At 48.1% G+C, this 25,120-nt stretch overlaps 1 protein-coding gene across 1 annotated transcript in view; it reads right to left on the bottom strand.

Moving 5' to 3' along the window:
- The window catches only part of LRIG1 (leucine rich repeats and immunoglobulin like domains 1), a 131,139-nt gene that overhangs the window by 11,814 nt on the left and 94,205 nt on the right, over positions 1 to 25,120 (bottom strand). Inside the window, exons 4-11 of the mRNA XM_074284149.1 lie at positions 23,464 to 23,601; positions 20,093 to 20,236; positions 18,229 to 18,372; positions 17,214 to 17,357; positions 11,283 to 11,426; positions 8,900 to 8,980; positions 3,535 to 3,606; positions 2,634 to 2,705 (exon numbers count right to left, since the gene is read on the bottom strand). Coding sequence (XP_074140250.1) covers positions 2,634 to 2,705; positions 3,535 to 3,606; positions 8,900 to 8,980; positions 11,283 to 11,426; positions 17,214 to 17,357; positions 18,229 to 18,372; positions 20,093 to 20,236; positions 23,464 to 23,601 — 939 coding nt within the window. The remainder of the gene's footprint in view (positions 1 to 2,633; positions 2,706 to 3,534; positions 3,607 to 8,899; positions 8,981 to 11,282; positions 11,427 to 17,213; positions 17,358 to 18,228; positions 18,373 to 20,092; positions 20,237 to 23,463; positions 23,602 to 25,120) is intronic.

Below are 25,120 nucleotides of genomic sequence, written 5' to 3'. Positions count from 1 at the left end.
AACTGGCTTTCCAACTCTAGTCCCAGCTCACCTTCCACAGTCCATGAGAAACAAAGGCGCGAGTAACTGAGATCCACGTTAACTAAACCACGTTTTGCCTTCTCTGGACCCTTTAAAAATGACTAAGCCAGGGCAGGAGACCTACCCTGTCAAACTGGGCAGCAAGAAGCCCAGACATGCCCCCTAGACTAGACTTAAGAGTCACTTCCACCTGGCTGAGCTCTCCTACTTGACTCTCTTGTCATCAGATTAAACACCTTTGCAAGTTGGTTCATCTGGTGACTGAGATCAAAACTTACTTACAATGTGACCTTAAAAACAAATGTTACGGACAGCTAGGGGTGCAGTGGATAGAGCCCCAGCCCTGACGTCAAGAGGACCCGAGTTCAAATCCAGCCTCAGACACTTAGACTTCCCAGCTATGTGACCCTGAACAAGACTCTTGACCCCAATTACCTCTGCAAAATAAAATAAAACCAGTCAAGAGAATATCATAAAAGACAATGTGTCCTAGGACTGGCTTGTATTAAATCTATGGATCACCACGTGTAAAGAGCTTTTAAAGGACTGTTCTGAGGGCTCCGGCTCTCCTCGGCCAGACGGGACAGCCAAGGGGGCACTCGGTTCTCCAGAAAACATCTCTGTGGATCCAAGCAGCAGAATGGAGACTGACCGGCCCCACCTCCCCTGGCCCCCACACTGTAAGGGGTACAGTTTAACTGCCTTTCCCAAGTGGTCAAGAAGGAGATCCCAGGCACAGCAAAAATAGATTATGCTTCCATCCTGAGGAGCCTTAAGCTCCTCATCTGGGGAGGGAACTATTTTTAATTCTAGGACTTACAGGAACAGACTTCTCCGTCTGGGAAAATAAATAAGAATGAGTATGAAGAGAGGCAAGACGAAGCCCTTGCCGCCAGTACAACGTTAGCTTGCTTCATTGGTACACATTACCCGATCCCCTCTACCCCCGTATAAATTCCTCCCTGCCTCAGGAAGCAATGGCAGTCTGGAAAGAGGCTACAGTCGGGTTGGGGAAATGAGAACTTCAGATAGGAGATGCTCTGGAGGAAGGGGCAACGTGACCGAATGGGAAGGCACCAAGCTAGGACAGAAACATCCCTTACCAAGCGATGAGAGGGACGGTGACGGGGACTGAAAACCACGGGGGAAGGAAAAGGCTGTGTGCCCCAAAGCCAGCCCCGACTGCTTCCCTCCTCTCACTGAAAGTGAAAAGGGAGCCCGGCCAGCCAGGGCAAAGAGAGGCTGCCTGGAAATGTCTGCCCTCCAGCTATTCCAATACTGCATGGCTGGAGTCATACATTTTCCCGATTCCAACTCGAAGTGTGTTTCCAATCATCGCTTGTGGAAATTTACCCAGAGGATGACTAAGCGGCAGAACAACCTGCCTGCAATGGGGGGGGGGGGGGGGGGGGGGGGCGAACAAGGAGAATTTGTGGCTAAATCCCCACCAGAAGACTGGTTCCAGGCCAGAGTCAGCACAAGCAGGGGCTGAGTGGAATCGCAGACTAAGAACTCGAGGGTCCAGAATAAGGTCAAACCATGGCTGGTGGTCCCTCCTGCTGGGGAGGTCCAAGTTGAGAAGAACGTGAAACGGACCAAAAAAAAAATCAAATCACAGGAACCTGAGTGGCCTTTGGTCCAATCCCCCCCTTCCACTTTACAAACTGAAGGACTGAAGTTCAGAGAGGCTCGATGGCCCTCAAGTGCTCCTGGAGCAAATCCAACACTCGACTGTGTGACGCAGCGGCCTTTGCCCGTGTCAGCAAGGAAAGGAGGAAGGAAGAGTCTCGGGGAACCGCCATGACTAGCTAGGGGATCAATTTTCCCTCCAAGTTCTTATGGCAGGTGAAGACACCCAGGGCTCGGATGCATTCAGAAGATCTAATAGACGAAAGGCTAGTTAACTCTCTACTCAGGCTACATGGACAAGAACCAGAGTGACTCCTTCCCTAAACAGGATTGGTTTTGCTCTGTGGAACTTGGATGGTCCCGCCACATGTGGGGAATTCACTCAGAGACCGGCCACAGGATGAATCTGTTTTAAGTAGCTGCGACTCCACGGGTAAATACTGAGACAATCAGAGATGTTTCCAAGTATCTAAGAAGAAGGCCGAAGGAGAAATAAGAGTTGGAGCAAGTGCCAGAGAAGGCTGCTCTGTCCACAAAAGGGACGGCAGCCACCGTCTGGACCCTGCTTCATGTATTCTCGTACTGAGAAACAGAAAAGCAGAATTAGGGTCTTCACTGTGTACGGAAGCAAACTTTTCAATCTCTGACAAAGGATAAATATGAGACTGATTATTGGAGCCAGGTGATTCCAAAGGGGACTCACTTAAATAAACTACTTGATTGGTAAAAACAGAAGAATAAACCAGAGGTTATTAACGGAGGGGGAGGAAGATCCCCCTTCCTTGGCTATCTGGAAAAACCTAGAAACCCCTCGTTGGGATGTTTTTGAAAGCATAAAATCGACCTCCTATGCATTTGAAGGAAACCAAAGATGGTGAAATAGGATTAATTTTAACTTTTGTGATCGGGGCTTTGTCCTCCTGCCCAGCTCCAACAAGGCACATCCCTTCTACCCCACACACACACTATTCCAGATCACTTACAGCTCTTTAAGATTCTTCATCTTAGCAAAAGCATCAAACTGGATGGATCTTATTGCATTTTCTCCAAGGTTCCTGAAAAGGACAAGAAAAAACAGGTTATATTGGCTTAAAGAAAGTTACCAGCCCCTTTCAGCTATTTTCCTTGCCCAGACCAACATCATCCTAAATTGGGGGGACGTGTGATCCAGGGGGGGTGCTTACTAAACTGTCACGGGGCCTATACGAATAGCCTCAGATCCCTGGATCCAGAGCTGGATCACTTCTCGGCTGCAGAGTACCTCCTGTGGTACAAGACACTGACCGTGCAGAGCCTAAACCAAAACCAGGTTCCTGCCCTCAGGGGGCCTGTATTCTACTGGAAAAGAAAGGCTTCCTGGTGGGATCGTCAGCTAAGCTTTCCCAGAACAACTCCAGTGGTTCTTAGTTACAAAAGGGAAATAGGTGGCCAAAAAGCCCTAGCAACAAGGATAACGTCTCTGCTTTGTTTTAACTTCTGGAGGGCGGACAGAAGACAAGTGGACCAAGAGAGAAGCTTCGTTTCTTTTCACTGTAAGGCTCTCAGTTCTAGGACTGGATTATCAGGGAGAGCCAGCAGTGCAGCCTGGGCCTGGGGAGGAGCCCCGTGTGACCCTGGGGCTAGGAAGGGAGAAGATTATGTATTCCAATACCAATCCCATTAATTGAGAACACCCTAATTGGCCATATGTTCTCAAGCTCCTTTGCTGGCACCCTCGGAATAAAGGGCAAAGTTGAAGCTGCCTTCTAATGAGAAGGAAGCAGCTGGCCTCTCCCCACAGCCTGGCTTCTCAGTTTACAAAGACACTATTAAATTGCTAGCAGACTTCTCAGGCGGCCCCGCTTGGCAGGCCCCGAGCCCTAGCAAGGCATGGCGGGTACTCACAGGTGCTCCAGGCCCTCCAGTCCCGAGAACGCTCTCTTGGCCACGGATTTGATCTTGTTTCCAAACAGAGTCCTGCAGTTTCCAAACAGACAGTACGCAGATGAACAAAGGGGAAAACTACCCTCCAAAAACAAAAACACCAACGCGAAAGGAGGAGCGTGGAACGAGAAAAAGACAAACCCCGTGAGGGGCAAGCTCCGAGCCTGCGCTGAGACAAGGAGCTGACCGCACGGAGCTCCTCCGGTGTCTAGAAACACGGGTCTTATTTCTTTCTTAGAATGTACTTAGGATGCTGAAAATCACAGCCTTCTCCTGCCCCATGAGGTCATTTCCAAGACCCTCCTGGGCAAAGCTGAGGGCAGTGAAGGAGAAACTCTCCATTCTGGTTCACTTCTGGCCCCTTCTCCTCCGGGGAGGGGGGAGAAAATTGATGGGGTGCAGCGTCTAGGGGAATGTAGCAGGGCCCTAAGGCCTCCTGGCCTTGGCAGTGCTGGAGCTCCACAGAGCACGCCGGCTGTCAGATGATAATCCACTGGTCCATGATAACAGGGTCTCTGAGACAAATGGCGAGATACATACAAGACCACTCCTCCATTCTCCCTCTAAGCCATCAAATCAGCACCTCAGTGACTCCAGACATCGGATCTCTGTCTTTTTCCTTTAAATGTATCTTCTTGCTCCTGTTTCTTTGCTAGCCCTTAGTGGAACTCAGTCCGCTTCGCCTGGAGTCACCATTATAATAAACTTTGTCCCCTGATGTGGAGATGGGTTCAAGCCTGCAAATTCTTTGGAGACATAGCCCGACACTGGTCCGAGACCCCAACTTTTTGGGGTTTACTTTGAACCTCAACAGAAATCACAACCTCCTACAGATATGGCTGCTAATGGAGATACTCAGGGACTACTAGAAGGAAGACTTGGTACTCCCTTTAAGAGAAAAACAAGGAAGAGCAGCAACCTAGGGAAGGCAAAGGATTCCTAAAGGGAACCATCTAAGTCTTCACTTTTTGAGGCAAGACTGAAGAATTTTCTTACAGGAGACCAAGCGAGAGAAGACCTAGTTTTGCTTCTCCTGACAATTTTGTGAGAAAACAGTAGCAGCACACACCTAGATAGTCTTACAGCTTTAGAGAAGCCCTTCCTATGAGATTCAAAGTGAAAGTATTATGAACCCATTTTACCAACGGAAAGCCTGAGGCTCAGAGATGAAATGGTTTGCCCACCTTCGTGTGACCAGCAAATGTAAGAACGGGAGCGGGAACCCATCTGACTTCTGATTTAGGATCCAGGCCGTTTCCCTGCATCACAGGAACCTCACTTATCCTCCTTAAATGCTTAAAAATGAGCTCCCAGGGGACAGAAAATACATAAACTCACCAGGATTAAGCTGGGTTTACTTCAGTCCCTTAAATGTTCTTTCCTACTTGATATGCAGGAAACAACAATTATATTCCCAATTCCTCCAGGAGTCCTTCTGTTCTAGACTTGAGCAAACCTCAGCAAATCACTCACACCCCAGGCAGCATTTCCATTGGGGGGGTGCACTCACACCACCTTCTAGGCTGATATAATCACAGGTTTGGGCCCCTTCCCAGGTCAATCCGGGCCTTATTTTCTCCCTAACTTTATAGGGTACTGAGCATTAGTGTCTCCACCAGAAAGTAAAACAGGGAAGGGAAAGAAATAACCAGAGTTTAAATAACAACCAATTGGTCCTCCCTGTGTCCACTACTCTGGTTAAAAGCTCAACTGGTAAGAAGGCTGAAACCCTAGGCCATGCCGTGGTTTGGGGGATTATGTGGATTTTGGCTGTCCGCACCCTTCTCCCCCCATTCGTGATGGATCACCAAAGCTTTGGCTGCATCCGAGTCTTCCAAGAGCTTCCAAGCCACCCCAAGATATCTGAGAGAGGAGATTGACAGCTTCACAGCTCAGGAAATGGATATCCGAGGAAGCCGTCAGAACTTGTCGGCCCCAGTGAAATGTCATTTACACACATGTTACGTGCTAAAAGCAACTTGAACATCCCATCTATCAAATACTCCCATCATCCAAAATGCGAAGTCAAGAACTCAATCCCCAGTGGTGGGACTGACCCAAGCACCGGGTCCCCAAAGTCTCAGCTTTAGCTAAGACTTTGCCAGTTACCGGGGAGACATAAAAGCGGGCCCCTAAGCTCCTTGCTGGGAGCGGTCTCTTGCCTGTGGACACTGACCAGGGGGTCCCTCCTCTGTAGGGAAGGCCTATGAATCCAGACAATTCTATTGAGATGGAGAGGAAAAGATTGCTTTATGATTGGATTCTAGACTGCCGGTGCTTTTCTCCCCCCCCCCAATCTTGAACCCCTCTCCTCCTCTCCCCAAACCCCTCCTACCTACAACTTACTACTCGTAACTCGACATCCCTCCCCTTCCTGGAATGGGACCCCGCAAGATGTCATTGTCATCGACAGATGAGGGACTGATTGCTCTCTTACTGTAAGGAGAGCCCGGGAGCAGTTATTTTGGTGTCCAAGCCGTTCTCCTTTTCCTCCCCACATACTATGTGTTGCTGGGGAATGATCAGGCCGGGAGCAGGTGTTCAAAAAGAGAGCGTCATGGGACACAGGAGCATTGCCACGGGCATGGGAGCCCCACAGCATGCGTGCCTTCACCTAGGGAGGATCTTCCAGCAGACCTTGTCCAGCAGGGGCAAAAGTCGGGATTTTCCTTTGGCGTCTTTATTCAGACCTTTTAGGGGATTCCCTTCCTGAGAATATTGAAAATGGTGGCTAGACCCACTATGGACTGGGAAGAACCCAGTGTCCTTCAATAAAGTGAGGGAAGTGTAACCAGGGGGCGACCGGATTCTTCCCATCCTTAGTCTCGTCTGATACTCAAGATTTTCAAAGATGATCATCTCTTATATTTGTTCATTCACCTAAAGGTTCTCTCCAAAAGTGACCCCATTTTCCATCCTAAAATGCGTTCAATACCGTGACTGACATCAGGGTTATTTGCCAATATAGTTTGTTGCCATATATTGGGGGGGGGGGGCGACAGGGAGTATAAAATGAGTTAAAAACAACATGAGACTAGTAATTCTAGTAGCAACAAGAATTTAGAGGCAGCCAGGTGCAGAAAAGGCTAGATCTGGAGGCAAGAAGCCCTGAAATTGAGTCTACTTCAGATAATGACTGTGTGTGTGCCTCAGGGTCCTCATCTGTAAAATGGGGATAAGAAGGGCATTCTACCTCCCATGGGTGTTGTGATAATCAGATGAGATAATGCTTGCAAAGTGCTTTCAAACTTTACAAGTTTGCCCTGCCATTGCTATTATAACATATTATTAGCAAGAAAAGAAATGAAGGGGCCCTAGCAGGTCTGGGGGGAAGAATGGAAATGTAATTATCTGCATTAACGGGAGAGCAGAAAGTGTGTCAGACTTGGAGTCAGGACACCTGGGCCTGCAGGACTGCTAGGGGTGCAATCATGAGCAAATTGCTTTACCTCCAAGCACTTTCTTCATCTGCAAAATATATAGTGGGCCCTTGTGGGAAAAAGCAGCCTTTATGTATTCTTAGATGTGTTTATTCCCCCTGGACTCGCTAAAAAGAGCAAAAAGACTAGAAAAAAAACAAAAGTCCAAATGATCTCATCCTAAAGCAATCCAGGTGAGCCCACTTTAAGCAATTCAGATGTGGGGCAATTAAGTCTCACAATACAGGGGATAGAAACCCCGGAGAGCTTTCTAAAGGAGTTCCTTTAAATTCAACAAATGAGTGACAAAGTTCTAATTTACAAAGGCACCGACTCCGATTAATTTAAAGAGCCTCCAAAGCTAGAGAGGCCTTCCAGCGCTATGGATGCCCAGGCAGCCAGGCCAACAACGTCCCCCAGCCTTGGGAGGCCACTAGCTGCTTCAGTAAGTCAGAGGGCCGGGCTCGGAGTCAGGAAGGCTCATCTTCCTCACTTCAAATCGGGACCCAGACGGCGCTGCTGCTGCTGCTGTTTGCCCTTTGTTCTCGGAGAGGACCAGGACATGGGGAGGTGATGTGGAGATGTGTAAGGGAACTGGACTGAACGAGGGAGGGCTGGACTTTGCCCTCCAGAGCCCTCTGGCCAGTGGACAGATATGGATCAGAGGCCTGGGGACGCAGTGAGAGACGTGGGCCTTTTTAAGTGAACAGATCTCAGCCTGATTGAAGCCGCATTCAGTGATGAAGGTTAGGGAGCAACTGGATGCACCTAGTCTAAAAAGATCGAAAATGAATGACTCTGGGGGGAAGACCCTCAGGGCTCTGGCCAAAGCAGAAAAGACTGGTGTTTCCATTCCACCGGAGTCAGCGAGGAACCAAAGGATGACCAAAGGGTGCTTGGTCGGGGACCTGGTGGTGGCCAATGAGAATCAGACCGGTTTTGGTTTAAGGGGCCAGTCTAAGCTGTGTGACCTTGGGCAAGTCACCTCACCCTGTCTGCCTCAGTTTCCTCATGCAAATGAACTGGAGAAGGCGATGGCAAACCAATCCAGTACCTCAGCCAAGAAAACCCCCAAACTGAAAACAACTGACAAGGGGAAGGGAGTACTCCACCACCAAAGCACCCCTGGCCATTTAGGAAATCTTTCCTTCTATCAAAGCTAAATTTGTCCCTCTGCCTCTCATTGCTTCCAACTTGTTGAAAGAGCACTGGAATGAACCTTCCTGGAGCTTTCAAAAATCATAAATAAATTCACACCCAGCTCCTGCCCAAATGAGCCCAATCCTTGTGGATTCCCCTTCCAAACATCTCTGTCAGAACTGGTGACCAGGAGCAAATAAAACTCTCCTTATTTCCCCAGTTTGCCCTCTTTTGTCAGGAAGATATCAACAAATGAATTAAGTATGCTGATAATCAATGGCATTTAGTCAGAGAAGCCAAGACTAGGATGGGAAGGAGACAAGCAGGCCTGCCCACCCAGCCCCCAATTAGCCTGTAGACGGTGACCCAAGATTTAATGCCCGGTCCCCCCCTGGACTCCCACACAGATCCATAAACTGAGGCTGGAGCCAAGAGAAACCCTCTGAAGAAATCTGGGGATCAAGACTAACAAGAGCCGTTTACAGCCTGGGGTCCTGAGACCCCCTTCATGAATTCAGGGCTAGAGAATGCGCGATATCTCCCAAAGCGAGGGCCGGCCGTCTCAGAGCAGTAAACACGGGCTCTTCTTAAAGGCCACTGGCCGAGCCAGCAGATGCGGGCCTCTGCTTCTCCTGCGCTTCTCCCCACAAAGGAAGATCGATGTGGAGGCCCACATTCTCCCCGGAACAAAGGCAGATCCCAGGGGAGCGGAGGGACTTCTCCCCGGAGGAGGGGACGGCCAGGACTTCAAACGCAGAGATACTCACAGCTTGTTCAGGCTGTCTAGTCCCGTAAAGGCCCCACTGGTGTCTTCTATTGTGCCCGAGATCTCGTTATGGTTCAGATCCCTGGGGAGAAAACAAAAGAAAGCTCACAATCAATTTCTCGGGCCTGAATCCATCATTCCCAAGGGACAGAAAAGGGATTGAAAGGATTGGCAAGGAGCTGAAAGAGCATTTCCCCTGTGCAAACCGAAACACAAACGTACAAATAGGACCAGAGAGCGTCAAAACATGGCCGAGGCTTACGGAGGGCCCCCGAGCCCCTGCCAGCTCCCCAAACCTTCAGGAGTCCTACAACACAGAAGAGGGCGTTCCGGAAGTCTGGGTACATAAGCACGAAGCGGCACCCCAAGTCGGGGGACACTGAGCCCTGGGAGCCCCCGCAAACTACCGGCTTTCACTTCTTTTCCAAGCTAGAACCCTACCGACTGCTTCAAAGATGGCTTCCAAAGAAGTGAAAAAGGAGGCAGATGCCAAATTAAGGACTGTTTGTGTTCACATTCAGCGAGCTCTGCCGATCCCAGCAGTGAAAATGGCACACAGCAGGGACTTGGGAGCTGCAGGAACCGGGTTCAAATCCCAGGTCTGCTCCTGGGAGGCCCTTCTCTGGACCTCAGCTTCCCCATCTGCAAATTCCAGGGGACTGAAGCGACTCCCCAGGGTTCCCTTCCCGGCTCCAATCCAGGGTCCCGTGAGCCAAGAACTCTCTCCTCTTTCCTTTTCCTGATCTTGACCAAAACTAGCCCCGTTCCCACGGCCCCCCTCTTTTCCATCTCCTTTCATGTCAAGGGAGTCTGCAGACACTTGGTCCAGAGCACGAGAGGCTGAAGCCAGGTTCTTCTGAGGGGGCCAATGGAGGTTTCCTCCGGAGGCCCGAATCGGGGTGAGCTTTGTCCTCTAAAAGCAGCCGAGACATCTTGCCGCTGAGAAGGGAGAGCTCCTTTTAGTCCCCGGCACCCCCTATTCTCTCCCCTGAAAAGCCGGCCCTCTTGAGCAGCCCTGCCTTTGTGCTCCCTTCTTTAGCACCCCCGGCCCGGCTGCCAATTTCCTATTTTTTCTGGCCTGCTGAGCCTGAATGCGGCTGCCTTGCTAATCACCTCCCTGTGTTACAAGGGGTCCCGAGCGTGACCTCTGTGTAAAAGGTTCAGCATTTCAGCAGTTTCACCCTCACCAAAGGCTGTCCCCACAATAGGCCATCATTAAAGCAGGCTCGGGGCTTTTCACTAGGTGCCCAAGAGGGTCCCTCCAACTCCCCCTCTCACCCCCACACTCTTGTTTCCTCTTCTCTTTGCTGGAACTCCCTGGGGGCGCCCGGGCCCAAGCAAGGGGGCTGCAAATTCCACAGCCCAGCTTCTTTGGAACTCTCCAAATGCTCCCATTGGCAGCTGCCTGGGAGGAGCAGACCCCCTGAATGCCGGCAATTGAAAGGCTTTGGGAAAGGCCCCAGAAAAACCTCACAGGGACTTCCTCCCAGCCAAGTACAATGGAAGGGTGCAAACCGGCATCTCCGAGTCCAGGAACCCAGGAAGGAGACGCCATCCCCGCTCTCCTTTTGTCTGCCCGCTCTTAATGAAGGAGGCCCCGTGAATTAGAGAGAGCACCCCCTCCACCACCTTGGCCAGTTCCCCACGCAAGCAGCCAGAAATCCAGTGTGGCCACGGGGCTTTCCCACCAATTCAGAGCATCGGGCTGCTCTGGAAAGGTCAGGGAGAGAAGCACACAAAGGAACCCCAGTACGCCGGGGGCTGAATGAAAATTCTCCAGGTCTTAGAAACCAAATGAAACAAGCGGGGGAGTCCCGGGAGTGGGGAGAGCCCCGCTTCACTCGGGGCCAACGTATTCACACGCCTGATGGAAGGGATCCATGGCCGGAACCTGGAGGACGCCTCCTCCCAAGAGCCCACTGTGGCAAGCCAACGGGACTCTGGGAACTCTCCAGAGTCATCGGGGGCCGACGGCTCTCGGGAAAGGGACAGCCGGGTCCGACTCCGACAGAAGGACCTAGGTCAGCCCTCCTGGCCTTTCGATGGAGGAACGCTTCCTAAGCATCCACCACACCTGAGAGACACTGCCAGACATCAGGAACACAGAGAAAAGCGGAGACAATCCCTGGCCTGGGTTTTCATCCAATGCACTCCGTGCCAGCAGCTGAGGCAGGCGGGGAGAAGAGAGGAATTGTCCCTGCCCTGAAGTAGCTTCCATTCTATCTGGGATAACAGCATTAAATACGAAGCAGCAATGGAGAGGCTGGGGAGGGACAGGAGGCCCTGGGAGCTGGGGGAATAAGAAAGGGCCCACATGCGGCCGTCTACGGGCGCTGGCCTCTTGGGCCCTGAAGAGATGACCCAGATGTCGAAAAAGCACTTACAGGATCCGCAGGTTTTTGAGTCCCTTGAAGGCGCCTTCTGCTATGTGGCTGATAGCATTGTGGCTCAGACGCAGGATCTGTAAGCTGCTCAGGTCGGCCAGGCTCTCCTCATCGAGGCGGGTGAGGTTGTTGTAGGACAGGATCCTGGGAAAACAAAATGGCGGGCGGGGTAGGGGAAGGGGGAGGAGAGCCCATCAGACCAGTTCTCTTCTCTTCGGGAGCTCTCACACGGAGCGCCACCGGCCCTCGGGAGGAACGGCCCTCGGGGTCCCCTCCACACCCCAAACGAACAGGCCGTCCAGCTAACATCGCACCAAGCGATGGCCAGCACGGGGGGATTCCCCTCCTGGGCTCAGTGACTTAGGGCCAGGTCCGCCGGGTCCAAGCAAACTCTAGACAGATGCGGAGGATGCACGAGCATAAAGAGGGGGCCAAAGACAACACCCTACTCGTGGGACCGCCTTCCAGGACGGTCTGGAAGCTGACCAGACCCAAGGCTCCCTGAGGCAGCCAGCAGAGGGCGCCCGGGCTTATACCACCAGCCACCACCTGGGGCAAACCCCTATCCTACCTGAGCCAGGTAGCTCACACCTGAGGAGAGCGGGGCATTAAGATCCCTGCAGGCCCCTGGGGCAGCCAGAGCCCACCCGGCCACTCACTTGACCTCCATGAGCCTCCCCCACATAAGGGGTATGAGCAAGGGTAAGGGTAAGGTCCCTTCTGGAGCAAAGATTTTGGTGGGTACAGAGCCCCCTCAAAGGAAAGGGCACACTGCTCATCCTCCTCCTCAGCACCTCCTACTCTTATCGTCATCAGCCTTGCCATCAGCACCGCCGTCCCAATTAATAACTATTAACACTCACATTGGCTGTTATTAGACTGGCCTCCCTCGCTGGCCCAGGCTCTCCTTTCAGAAGAACAAAGGCCTTCCTTCACATCAGGATTTCAGATTGTGAAGACTTAGAAGAGCCCAGAAGGAAATGGGACCCCCACCCAAATCGGACGCCAAGGAAGGGCCGTGCCAGCGGGGATGTGGCCCCGGTCAGCTGACTCCCCAAGCCAGCGTCGCCCATGGCAACAACCCCCCCCCCCATGCAGTGAGCTTTCACCAATGACAACGTACATTCCTACACAGCAAGTGCTGTTTACTTGATGGACTGTTTATTTTGTTCTTAGCTATGTGTGAGAGAGGGAGACAGAGACAGAGGGAGAGGGAGAGAGATACAAAGAGATACAGAGACAGAGAAAGAGGAAGAGAGAGAGACAGAGATACAAAGAGATACAGAGACAGAGAGAAAGAGGAAGAGAGAGACAGAGAGAGAGACAGAGATACAAAGAGATACAGAGACAGAGAAACAGAGAGAGAGAGAGAGACAGAGAAAGAGGAAGAGAGAGAGAGACAGAGAGAGAGAGAGAGACAGAGAAAGAGGAAGAGAGAGAGAGACAGAGAGAGAGAGAGAGACAGAGAAAGAGGAAGAGAGAGAGACAGAGAGAGAGAAAGAGATACAAAGAGATACAGAGACAGAGAGAAAGAGGAAGAGAGAGAGAGAGACAGAGAGACAGATACAAAGAGAGATACAGAGAGAGAGAGGGAGAGAGAGAGAGAGAGAGAGAGAGAGAGAGGGAGAGAGAGAGAGAGAGAGAGAGAGAGTGTGTGTGTGTGTGTGTGTGTGTGTGTGTGTGTGAGCTTGCTGCTGGGAAGGTGGGGGAGGGAGAACTCAGGCAAGATTAACGTGTTTGAAGGAGTCAGAGCCACATTCTTTCGCTCCTAGAGAAGTTCTAGCAGAGAGTTCTACACACCTGGCAGAACCAAACCCACGTCCTCACCTACAATGAAAGAATCGGCTTGAAGAAGCCCCTTAAGTGCTGTGACACTGTGCAAAGGGGTCCCCGTCATGCGAGCATCCAATCCGATGCTCTCCAAGGCAGGGGAATGGCAAGCTTTCAAGCATCTACCTGTCACCTCTGGCCCAATCTGGAAAGCTCTCAGACGGCACCATCCCCAGGGAAGGCAGGGGTGGTCTTGGAGACACACCTCCGCGCCCCCAACCTTCTTACCAGTCCCAAGAGTTCAGACCTAGGACACCTCCAAGACCATCCTGCCCAAGCTCCTCATTTTCAAGCGAAAGGAACAGAGATCCCCAGAGGTGGAGGGTCTTGTTACCCAGAAGTAAAAAGCCAAGATTCTCAATGTTCCACGTTTTCAAAGGCACCATGCAGCAAGCTTCCTAGTAACAACTCCTACGGCATGGGGGTATTTTCATAGTCTCTTTCAAAGGTTAAGCAACCATATATGTGTGGCTGTATACATGTGTGTGTGTGTGTGTGTGTGAATGTATAGATGCATACATACATATATACACACAGAAAGTAATCTGGGACGATCAGAAAGATAAAAAAAAATAAACAAAATTTTATCTGAATATATCCAGGTGGAATAACCACTGGGGGACTTGAGTGGGGAGAGATGGGAGAAGATGATAACTAAGATTTTTGCATTAGATAATGACGCACATGGCGAAATACAAATCATCTGATCCAGAAAAAGTCACATGATGATGTCCCCTTTAATCCCACCGAGGATTAAAAACTAAGAATCATGTCTATGTTCCTTTCAGCCAATCACCTAGATGAATAAGTGGGCCTCCGTCTTTGGAGGGTGTGTGTCACTGATAAGGATGTTGCTAAAGTGTGGAGGGACAAAAAACCTTTGATACAGTTCCCCCTGAGGGGAAAATCCAGCTGTGTCTGAGATGAAGCCTGGGGAGAGCTCCAGGGGAAAGATGGTCATCACAAGGACTATCAGCCAGAAGGTGAGCGGGAAAGGTTGGCTAAGATTCTATGGGGGACTCACTCCTTCACCCCAGGCAAAGTCCAGATAAAGAGATTGCCACATAAGATGGTTATAAAAGGCTGGTTTATCATTAGTACAAACGAGGAGGGCGTAGACAGTCAGAAATCACAACCCAAGGCCGTGAGGTACACTAAGAAAATGGACAGCCTCTAAGGTCACCTTCCATCAACCCTGTATCCTGCATGCTGGGTCTCCTATTGGAAGGTGAGGTCCTTGGGGACAATTCTGGTTTTGCCTTTCTTTGCATTCCTGTTCCTTAAAAAAAAACAGCTCCTTATACAAGAGTAGGAGCTTAATAAACGCTTGCTGCTGTTTCCTCGTCATCTCCTCCATTACAATGTAAATGTTAGAAGAACAGGGAACATGTTTGCTTTGAGTCCCCGGTGTTCAGCATAATGCCTGCAATGCTTGCAGAATGACTAATTTAATCTAAAGGATCCTCCAAGGACCCCCATCACAACAAGCCCAGTAAATCGAGAAGTCTGGATCTTATATTCCAATAAAACAACCTACATTGTGTACAATGGTGACAACTGAACACTGAGTGGATGTCCGTCAACTGGGAAATCGCTGAGTAAAATATGGCAGCGGAGTATCGTGGAACACTATTTTTCTTTAAGAAATGACCAGCAGGCTGGCTTCAGAAAAGCCTGAAAAGACATACATAGACTGAGGCTGAGGGAAGTGAGCAGAGCCAGGAGAACGCTGGTCACAGAAACATCAAGACTGTGTGATGATCAACGAGGACAGACGTAGCTCTTCTCAGCAATACGGTGATCCAAGACAATTCCATCGTCTCTTTCAAAGGTTCAGCAGCCATGTATGCGTAGCTGTATACGTACGTGTGTATGCATGTATGCACACATACATACATGGACAGAAAGTGCCATCTGCATCCAATGAAAGAACTGTGCAGACTAAATATGGTTCGAAGCATACTATTCTCACCTTGTTTGTTTTTTTTCTCATGATTTTTCCATTCTGTTCTGATTTTTCTTTCACAAAATGACTAATATGGAAATGTGTTTAAGATGATTGTACATATATATCAGATTGCTTGCTGTCTTGGGGAGGAGAGAGAGAAGGAAGGGAGAAAAAAATTGAACTCAAAAATTAAAAAAAAAGTTGAAAATGATTTTACATATAATTGAAAAAATAAAACTATTAAGTGAAAAATTTATTAAGAAAATAATATAATCTATATTGTATTTAATGTATACTCTAACACATTTAACATGTATTGGTCAACCTGTCATCTGGGGGGAGGAGGGAGGGGAAAAATGAGAACAAAAGGTTTGGCAATTGTCAATGTTGTAAAATTACCCATGCATAGATCTGGTAAATAAAAACTATTAAAATAAAAAAAAGGAAAAAGAAAATAATGTAATCTATTTGAAGGCAAGACGATTCATGTATGTCTTTATGTCCCAATGGCCACTCCTAACAGTGTCTAAAACACTCCTGGCGAATGTCTAACAATTATATCCAAGACCTAGCCTCAGTAATGTCTTTGGGTAGAATCTTGGGCAAGCTGCTAAGTCTCAATGTCCTGATCGGTAAAATGAATCAACTGGGCTAAAGGATCTTTAATGTTCCTTTCTGTGTTAATAATATTCTATGATTCACGAGCCATCTTCAGAAAACAGTCCCAAGTCTACTAAGGATAGAGCATTCTTCATCATAAGTAAACTGGAAAATCACTTTACATTCTTCTAAGAAGAAAAGTGTTTTAAAACCAGGGAACATTTAAATAGAGTGGAAGCCGCAAAGAAGGGTACCGTCTGGTACTTTATTCTGTGTTTGCAATATAAGTGATAGCTGTTAGTGATTTCTAGTGCACATCCACCCTATCAAACAACTCCTGCAAGGTCGGGTCTCATCTGTGCCCTCCCCTTCGGTGTTACCACAGACAAGACACTTAAGAAAAGCTCACATTAATATAACACTTTACAAAAGTCAACTCATTTGATAGAAGCCAAAATCCTGGGAGATACATTTGATGGGTATTAATATTGTTCCCATTTTTGCAAGGCAATCCCAATAAACTTTGGATAGATAGCTAGTTAGATAGTTTTTGGATATAAACCACCATCTGCACCCAGAAAAAAGAACTATGGAGAGTGAATGTAAATCATCATCTGCTTTTTGGTCTTGATTTTTCTCTCCTAACATGATTCATAAAGCAATGTATATAAAAAAAATAATAAATTTAACTTAAAAATGTGATCCCCATTTTACATACCTTCTTGTCTCTGAAATTAGGGGTTAAGTAAATATACATTTTTAAGGAAGGATTTGAACCCTCCTCAATTTAAGGAAGACCCTCCCAATCTACTTTAAAACCCAACTACAAAACAGGAGAACCCCGTTGGAAATGGAGGAGGCAATCCAATTAACAACAGGTGTGGAGGAAGATACGCAAGTATTCCAAGTTCTATTTCAAGGCTACCCTCAAGCATTTTCACTCCAGGAATCCAGGCTCCCCGGTGTATTCTCTTCCCCTGGATTTGGGAACTGAATCAAGCCCCCATTATACAGCCAGATTCCCTCCCCATTAAGCAGCAGCAGCAGAGCAAATCCTTGGGCCCAGAGAGGTGTTCCTTAAGGTTTTTAACCCAAAATTGAGGGGGGGAAAGCAGCTCACAAGGACCACAACCTCTAGAGCAGGGGTTCTCAAACTACGGCCCGCGGGCCAGATGCGCCCGCTGAGGACATGCGGCCCGCTGGGTTATGGCAAATGGGCTGAGGGGCGGAGACAGAGTGTGAGCTTTTGTTTTTACTATAGTCCAGCCCTCCCGCAGTCTGAGGGACAGTGAACTGGCCCCTATTTAAAAAGCTTGAGGACCACTGGTCTAGAGCATAATTACACAGCACCAGGTGAGACAGGAGCCTAATTTCCTAATCCGACTCCTGCGAGACTGGGGTCCTGACATACCTGCCAAGATCTGGGAAAGGTCTCTCCTCCTTTCCCAAGCAGGAAACCCTCTCCACTAGACCCTGTGTCATCTGAATGATGAGCACGTTCCCTAACAGAGTCTGCAGCCCTGTCTCCCCAACAGCCAGCGCCAAGCACTTACAGTTCATGTAACTTCTGGCAGAAGTTCCAGCCATCGCGGTTAATCCGAGATATCGAGTTGTTGCTCAGGTGAAGCTGGTGCAAGGCCGTAAGGCCGTAGAGCGAGCCGCTGTTCACTTCCGTTAGGCTGTTGTACTCCAGATGCCTACAGCCAAGAGCAGAGCCAATCAGAGCAGCCCCGCCACGCAAAACCCTTCCTTTTACCTTGAGAGCTAGGGAACACCCTTACCCAGAGATCTGTTTGGGAGGATCTGGTCCCCTGCTCAGGCAAAAGCACCATCAGTATTTAGGTTTATTAGAGTTTATTCAATGGCAAGCTCTCTGAGGACATGGATTGTCTTTTCATGTCCTTGGTGCTTAACACAGTGCCTAGCAAATAGTAGGTACTTAATGAATGTATTTAAGTCAAAAGTGAGTGAAGTTTTTGTTTTTCATTTAGAATATTTCTTCTCTAGTTACTTTTTGAAAAATAAATCAAGTTTTCTAGCAGTAAACATCTGGTAAAGGACAAAGCTCCTCTGATGAAAGTAAGACATCTGCAATGACTAAAGAGAGCCATTATTAACAAAGAAGATGTATGACGTAAATAAATCTCTCAAAATAAACTCTCCATTTCAAGCCCACCTGGAGACAAAGAATAACTCTAAAACTCTAAAAGCACATCTGGCTGGAGGGTGTGAGGAAGTTCAGGGAGAGGATGGGAGAAGGAGGGAGGTAACTTTTCTTGGTTCCTTCTTATAGGCAACAGAAACATAAGCAGGAGATAGAGAAGGGGGAGGGGAATCCGTGGAGAGGAGCAGGGCTACTTAAGCTACCCAAATTTGTCAATCTTAAACATTGGTCCAACTGAGTTTTCTCCAGAGCCTGGAAATAAATTGTTTGCCAGGTTTGGGGTAAGCCTCCTTCTACCCAAGTTCCCATGAGTGGAGAATGGTGGTCCCTAAGTTGAAGGCCCACATCGGTCAAGAGAAGGGACCTCCTAGCAAAAAGGAACCCACGTGCCCTCTACTACTTACAACACTTGCATCTTGGACAGACCCCAGAAAGCCCCATCCGTCAGCTTGCTGATGTTATTGCGCTGCAGCTTCAACACATCCAAATTATCGAGCCCTTGGAACGTCAGTCCCTCGATCAGACGGATTCGGTTCCGATTCAGCTCCCTGTGAGGGGAGACCAAGAGAACACATGAGGAGCAGTGGGGGCAGGCAAGGAGAGGGTGAAAACTTGGGGAGAGTGAAATCCCCCTGGATCCCAAGGAAACCTGTCCTCGGACTGGCATTGGAGGGAATGACACTGAAGAGGGACCATTAGTGATGAATGAAGCAATAATGCAGAGATGCTCTCCGCTGATAAGGCCCCGATCAACCATTTCCCCCCGGCCCCTGAATGAGTTCAGCTCTCACATTTCATCCGCTAAATTTCAGAGGCGCCATTCATGACAATGAATGAAGAGGGGGTTCCGACTGTGGTCAGAAGGCTTTCCTCTGAGGATGCTCTAATTCAGCAGGATGAACTCGACCCTGGTGTTTGTTTTGTTCACGACTGGAAGCCGAAGAAAATGGGTCCCACAGCAATAATCCACCTTGCGCCCTGACCTTGCCACCCACCCACATGAAGGGAAGGGATGCCAAAGCCTCACCCACCACTCCCCTTGTAAATGAAGAAGAAAATTATGTTTCGAGAAGCTCTTTGTAGCAGACTGGACAGAGCTTTGTGTGGAATCATGCACCATTCTTGTACTCAGCCTGTGTCCTCGGGGGAAGAGGGTCTTTTCGATGGGTGTCAAGTTTGGAACAGATGATATCTATGAGACCTTTCAGCTTTTTAAGCCTATAGTCCTTGATCTTGTTGGCGTGGCTTTTTAATAAAAACTAATAAAACCTTAACTAAACTAAAAGCCAATGTTTCAATTAACTTTGGTCTTAGTGCATTTGAAAGGTTATTGAACCAACCTTTGTGAAGCCCAAATCATCCTTAAATCGAGATTTCTCTACGCCAGCCTCAAATAGATAGTTACTGAAACTGTGTGTGTGTGTATGTGTGTGTGTGTGTGTGTGCAAGTAAAAGTAAAGTGGAGAGTGAGCATAACAGCAGCCCTGAGGAAAGACCTGAAAATCGAATAAAATGTTCTTTGAAAACTTTTAAGTGTTTTGTATATAAACAGGCTTCTTGTACCCAGTATATATTCTGTCTCACACAAGACTGGTGCTTTGACAAAAAGGTTTTTTTCTTTCAACAGCCACATCCAAGATTAAATACTTGAAAATAAAATAAACCTCCTGCAACTGTCACGATTCCATACACTTCAACCCGGGTCATGTTTTTCTAGGAATGAATTTAGCCCAACTGAGTCTAAGTGACGACCAAACCCCAGCCATCCCGGCCCTCTGCTGGCCTGGAACGTCTCCCCAGACACTGCCGCTCGCTGCTACCCTCGTTACATTTTATGGCCCTTTAAAAGGGAACTGTGTGGCCCAGCAGATATTAAAATGAAAGAAACAGAGCTGTTCCCACTACCAGCCCTACACCCCCCACCCCGGCAAAGCAAACACAATGGAAACCAATCTGCCTCCAGCCTGAGCCCACGGAGCACTTAGACTTGTAGCTCTAGCTTTCGTCTCAGAAAATGCCCCCAAGAACGCCCGCCGCACATGCGACTGCGCTTTCTCTCGTCAGCCTCAGGCTGCCAACACATCCCAGCCCAAACTCCTCGTCTGTTTTTATTAGGTGTCACCGCAGGCCCGTTAATAAGAGTTTACATGAAGTCTGAGAGGTGCCCGGGGAGGCAGGAGCGTGCAAGAGAGCTGCAGGTCTTGGGGGAGAAATTCTGTCTCGGGGAGAGTTGGCGAACCCTCACGGGAGTGCCCGGCGACTACTCACAGTTGGGTTAGGCGGGGCAGCTTGAACGCTTTGACAGGAAGCTGGGTGATCCTGTTTTTGCTCAGGCGGAGGGTTAGCAGGGACCGTGAGAGGCTGTCGAAGGCTCCCGGTTCCAGGGTACTGATGCGGTTGCTCCCCAGGTGGCTGCAATAATTCATAACAGCACAGTAAGCGGAGGGACCAGTCCCATTGACTGACTCAGCAGTAAGGCAAAGAACAACAAAACAGGAAATATTCTGGCTTTCAAGGCCCTTCACAACTTGTCCTCCCAAAACTTTTCCCATCTTCTTTCACCTCATCCACAGTGACCTTCTTGACATTCCCATCCCCAATTTTCACTGGCAGTCTCCCATCCCTAGAATGCCTCCCTCCTTAGCCCCAGCTCCTGGCTTGCTTCCAAATCCCCCCTAAAACATCCCCTCTAATCTGATTCCTAATTAATTCTAGCACCTTTTCCCTGCTGATTATCTTTGATTTGGCCTGGACAGTTTCCCCCCCCTTGGACTGGGTGCTCCCTGAGAACAAGGCCCATGGAGCACTTCTCACAGTGTCTGGCACATCACAGGCATCGGTGCCCTAAGCTGGACTTGATTAGTTATCTACACACATGAATGGGCTCTTTCTGAAGTGGCTGGGGTCTGTTTACACAGCTTTTCCACTGTTTTCTGTCCCCTGCAGAGACAACCCTACAAGTTCTAGCACATTGGAACCTTCCAAAACATGGTCAAATCAGAAAAGATTTGTTTTCAGCCTTTTTAGGAGGCAAATTATCATCAAAATAACTGCAGAAGCCAGAACTCCTAACTCCCTATTACTGGGTTGAGCTCTGAGTCATGCCCCCCCCCAAATCACCTGCAGACTCAAGAGGCTCAGAAGCTATCAATCCCCTCAGTGTAAGGAGGGCTAAGGTAGAAGGCTGCCTCAGGGATTTCCTGAGAAAACCCCAAACAGGAAGGGAATTCTAAACCAGTGGGTTCCATCAGGAATCCAAAATCTGGGAAAACAGCCTTCTCCAAGAAAGGGGGGGGGGGACTGATTTAAAACCTACATGGGGGTAGGTTCTAGCAGTAGTGTGGGGGGTAAAACTGAATCATTTATATATTTATTTGTTTGTTTTTTGCTGGCATAACTAGGGTTAAGTGACTTATCCAAGGTCACACAGCCAGGAGGTGTTAAGTATCTGAGTCCACATTTGAACTCAGGTCCTCTGGACTTCAGGACTCGTGCTCTATCCACTGCACCACCTAGCTGCCCCTGAATCCTACTTTTAAATGCAATAAAGAAGCATCCTTTTTAAAAGGAATCTCTCTGAATTGACTTTTTATTCTGTAAAGTTAAAAACAAACAAGTAAAACACCCTTTCAGCAGCAAGGAAAATCCCACTGTATGTATATATGTAAAATACATGAACTCTCCCACCCTGAGTTTTGTGAACTGGGATTCCATATATGCTTCCCAAGTATATTCCTATGGATCCAGAGAAGCAGATAGAGAGTCTCACGGACCATGGGAAGTTATACTATTTCCAATGGCTTTCTCTATCCCTGACAGTACACAAATGTTAACTTTCTGGGCAAAAATATAAAGGAATAAGGTCGTAGGATGACTGGGGGGGGGAACCAACTCTCTTCTACATGACTCAGAGTTAAAAAGATGGCACACAGGGACTCCTTGCAAATTTTGCTGAACTATTTGTTCCCAACACCTCAGATTAAATAGGGCAGTCTGATAAAAATGTACTGGCTGCTCTGGCCCAGAATAGAAAGGCCTCCACTGCTGCCAACATGGAGAGTCTGGACTCTTAATAAAGAATAGCACCACCATAATAATCGTAAAGATGATGATGATGGTGATAACAGCAATAACATCAGTAATAGTACTTTATCTATAGTATCTCATTTAACGCTCAAATTCCCCTGTGAGATGTGGGGGCACAAGGGTACTGCCATGCCCTTTTTCCTTCTGTCATTGTCTATACCTAAACTGGATGCAATTAGCAGTTACCCCCCCCACCCAAATCTGTCCCATGGGGCCTACAAACCGTCCACGTTTACTCAAAGCACAGAAATAGTACATTGTCCCTAAGCCTCACTTGGACATTTGTAAACCGCCACTGAGCAGCCTGGAAGGGCTAAGTAATGGATTCCTGTCCAAACACTTTCACCACAAATGGCTATCTAGAGTTGACTAAAATGACCACAAGTTATTAGCTGTATCTTATGGAGCTATAGGAGCACTGAGGCCTTTTTCTAATCCTTGTGTCCCCAGTGGCTGGTGCCTTTTCACTCCCCAAAATTACCTTAGTTTTATTTTATATAAATTATGTACATACACATGTTGTCTCTCCCAATAGAATGGAAGCCTCTTGAGGACGGGAACTGTCTAATTTTTTTGTATGCCCCGTGCAAGGAACATTGTGGGCACTCAGTATTTTATAACTGAGTAAAATTCAAAGAGCTCTTTTTTACCAATAAGTTTTCTCTCTTCTCCTCCCCCCAACTTTTTGTTGAAAAACAAGCTAGGAAAGGAGCCTCCAGAAGGGAGAACCTGGAGCTCAAGATTTAGCCGTCCCGGAGTGTGATGAATTCCTTAAAGCAGTGGTCCTCAAACTTTTTAAATGGGGGCCAGGTCACTGTCCCTCAGACTGTTGGAGGCCGGACTAGAGGAAAAACAAAAGCTCACACTCTGTCTCCACCCCTCAGCCCATCTGCCATAATCCAGTAGACCGCATAAATGTCCTTAGCAGACTGCATCTGGCCCTCGGGCCATAGTTTGAGAACCCCTGCCCTAAAGAATAGTGAGGTGATCACAAGTCCTGCGCTATCTTGTGGAGAGCAGCCATGTTTATGTATGAGCTGGACTGGATACCACTGGAACACCTTCCAGTCTGGACATTCTATGTCTCCATCCCATGGGCCAACACATCTCCCGCCCAGAGAACTGCGCTTAACGAATGTTGGCTGAAATTCCCTCTTCTCCCACTCTTCTTATGGCTGAGTTATCTGAGTGATCACCACCGTCCCCATCTGACAGAGAATACCCAGGCTGGCTGATCCAATGATCGTCTATCCTACCTGATAGACTAATAACAGATAAAGTGCGCTAATGACTTGGAACCCTTGTAACTGTCCTAAAGAACTCTTCCTGCCTTTATGTGTCTGCCCAATCTCCTCCACCAACTTTCCTAAGAAAGAAGGACTGGCCACCGTTTGCCACGAGGTAGAAGGAATTATTCCTAAGTCACTTGCCAGTGCCCTGAAGGAAGGGGAGATGAACTCAAAGCTGCAAAAGCTCAGGGGCAGCAAGGTCCAAGGAGAGCTTCCCACTCCCCAAACTGCAGTGAAAATGTCATTGGGGCAGAGGAAACTTACAGTTCCTTTATTTGCAGTCCATGAGGAAAACAAGTGTTTCGAACTTCAGTGATGTTATTGGAACTCAGGTCCAGGATTTGCAAGAAAACATAAGATTTCAGCTGGCTCCCGTCCACGCTGCGGATCTTATTGTGCTGCCTGAGAGAGAACGAGAACATGAATAAAGTTTGTTTTTTCCACAGTAAATATGAAACCCATCTTTCCCCCACATCGATCCTCTGCAGGCAGATCCTTCCTTGAGCCTTTCAGAAAAAATGTACTTTCTAACAAGTCATTTACTTACATGGTACCTTATGTTTCATCATCATATTAACCAAGTTTTGGCTGATTGCCAAACATTCAGTAAAACAGGCCATAGAGTATCACAATGTTACTTAACATGCAGAATGTTTTATAATGTATCTAAAGTATAAAGTGAGTTAGATTGGGAGCACCAAGTTCAAATCCTAGCTGAGCTGTTTATTATGGCCCTCAGTTTCTTCATTTGTAAAAAGGGGAATTTAGAATGACCCCCGAAGCCTCTGAAAATTCTAAATCTATGATTCCCCCCCCTCCCTCCCCCCCCTCTCTCTCCTCCTCTCTTTTTCTCTCTCCCCCCTCTCGCTCTCTCTCTCTCTCTTGCGCTCTCTTTCACTCTCTCTCTCCCGTGCGCTCTCTCTCTCTCTCTCTCTCTCCCCCTCTCTTTCTCTCTCTCTCTCTCTCTCTCTCCCTCTCTCTTTCTCTCTCCCCCCTCTCTCTCTCCTTGTCTCTCTCTCTCTCTCCCTGTCTCTCTCTCTCTCTCTCTCTCTCTCTCTCTCTCTCTCTCTCTCCCTCTCTTTTTCTCCCCCCCCCTCTCTTGCACTCTCTCTCTCTCTGTCTCTCTCTGTCTCTGTCTCTCTCTCGCTCTCTATCCCTCCCTTCTTCTCTCTCACCTGCTAACAGCTATGGTTTACCAACGAATGGTAACAATATGTCCTTGTCTCAACTATACCAAAAACATAGTTCCTGATAAAAACCTCGACCTACTCTTAGAAGTCCACAACTCAATTAACTCATTGTGCAGTTACCAAGAAGTGAATGGAGACTTGATGAAAAGACCATGACTAACGATTCATAACATACGTAGTTGAGGGCACAGAGAGGGTGAAAAGATCCACCTCTCCCTCCAAAGCACAGAGAAGACCACAGGTAATAGGAAGAGAGGTGCTGAAATAACAGAATTTCAGCAAAGACTCAGAGAATTAAAGATCTGCACCTTCCTAGGACCGTCACCCAGAGAGGGGTCACCTGCTCCAGAAGCATCATCTCGGTGTCTAGGGGAAATATAGGCCATATAATAGGGACTTAAATTTTCATACAAAATGTTATTCAGGTTTTGTTGTATTTTTCTTTGTTAATTATTTCCCAATTATATTTTGAAACAAGTTCATAGGGCCTCTGATCCAGGCCCAGAAATGAGACATGATCATCTAAGATTGCACAGATACTAAGTGGAGAAGCAAAGAATTGAACCCACGTCATTTAGTTCCAATTCTAATGCTCGTTCCACTGAAATTCATAATGGATGAGTCTCTATCTACGGAGTGTAATGCCAAAGTGCAGTGTGGGTTTGAGGAGCAGGGGAAAATTATACAGAAATGGAATATATACTTTAGTGATCATTTAAGCAATTTATGAA

Source organism: Sminthopsis crassicaudata, chromosome 1, assembly GCF_048593235.1.
Source record: "Sminthopsis crassicaudata isolate SCR6 chromosome 1, ASM4859323v1, whole genome shotgun sequence".
NCBI classification, from domain to species: Eukaryota; Metazoa; Chordata; class Mammalia; order Dasyuromorphia; family Dasyuridae; genus Sminthopsis; species Sminthopsis crassicaudata.
The sequence above is the reverse complement of the archived record's forward strand: the minus strand, read 5'-3'. Positions and strand labels throughout refer to the sequence as shown.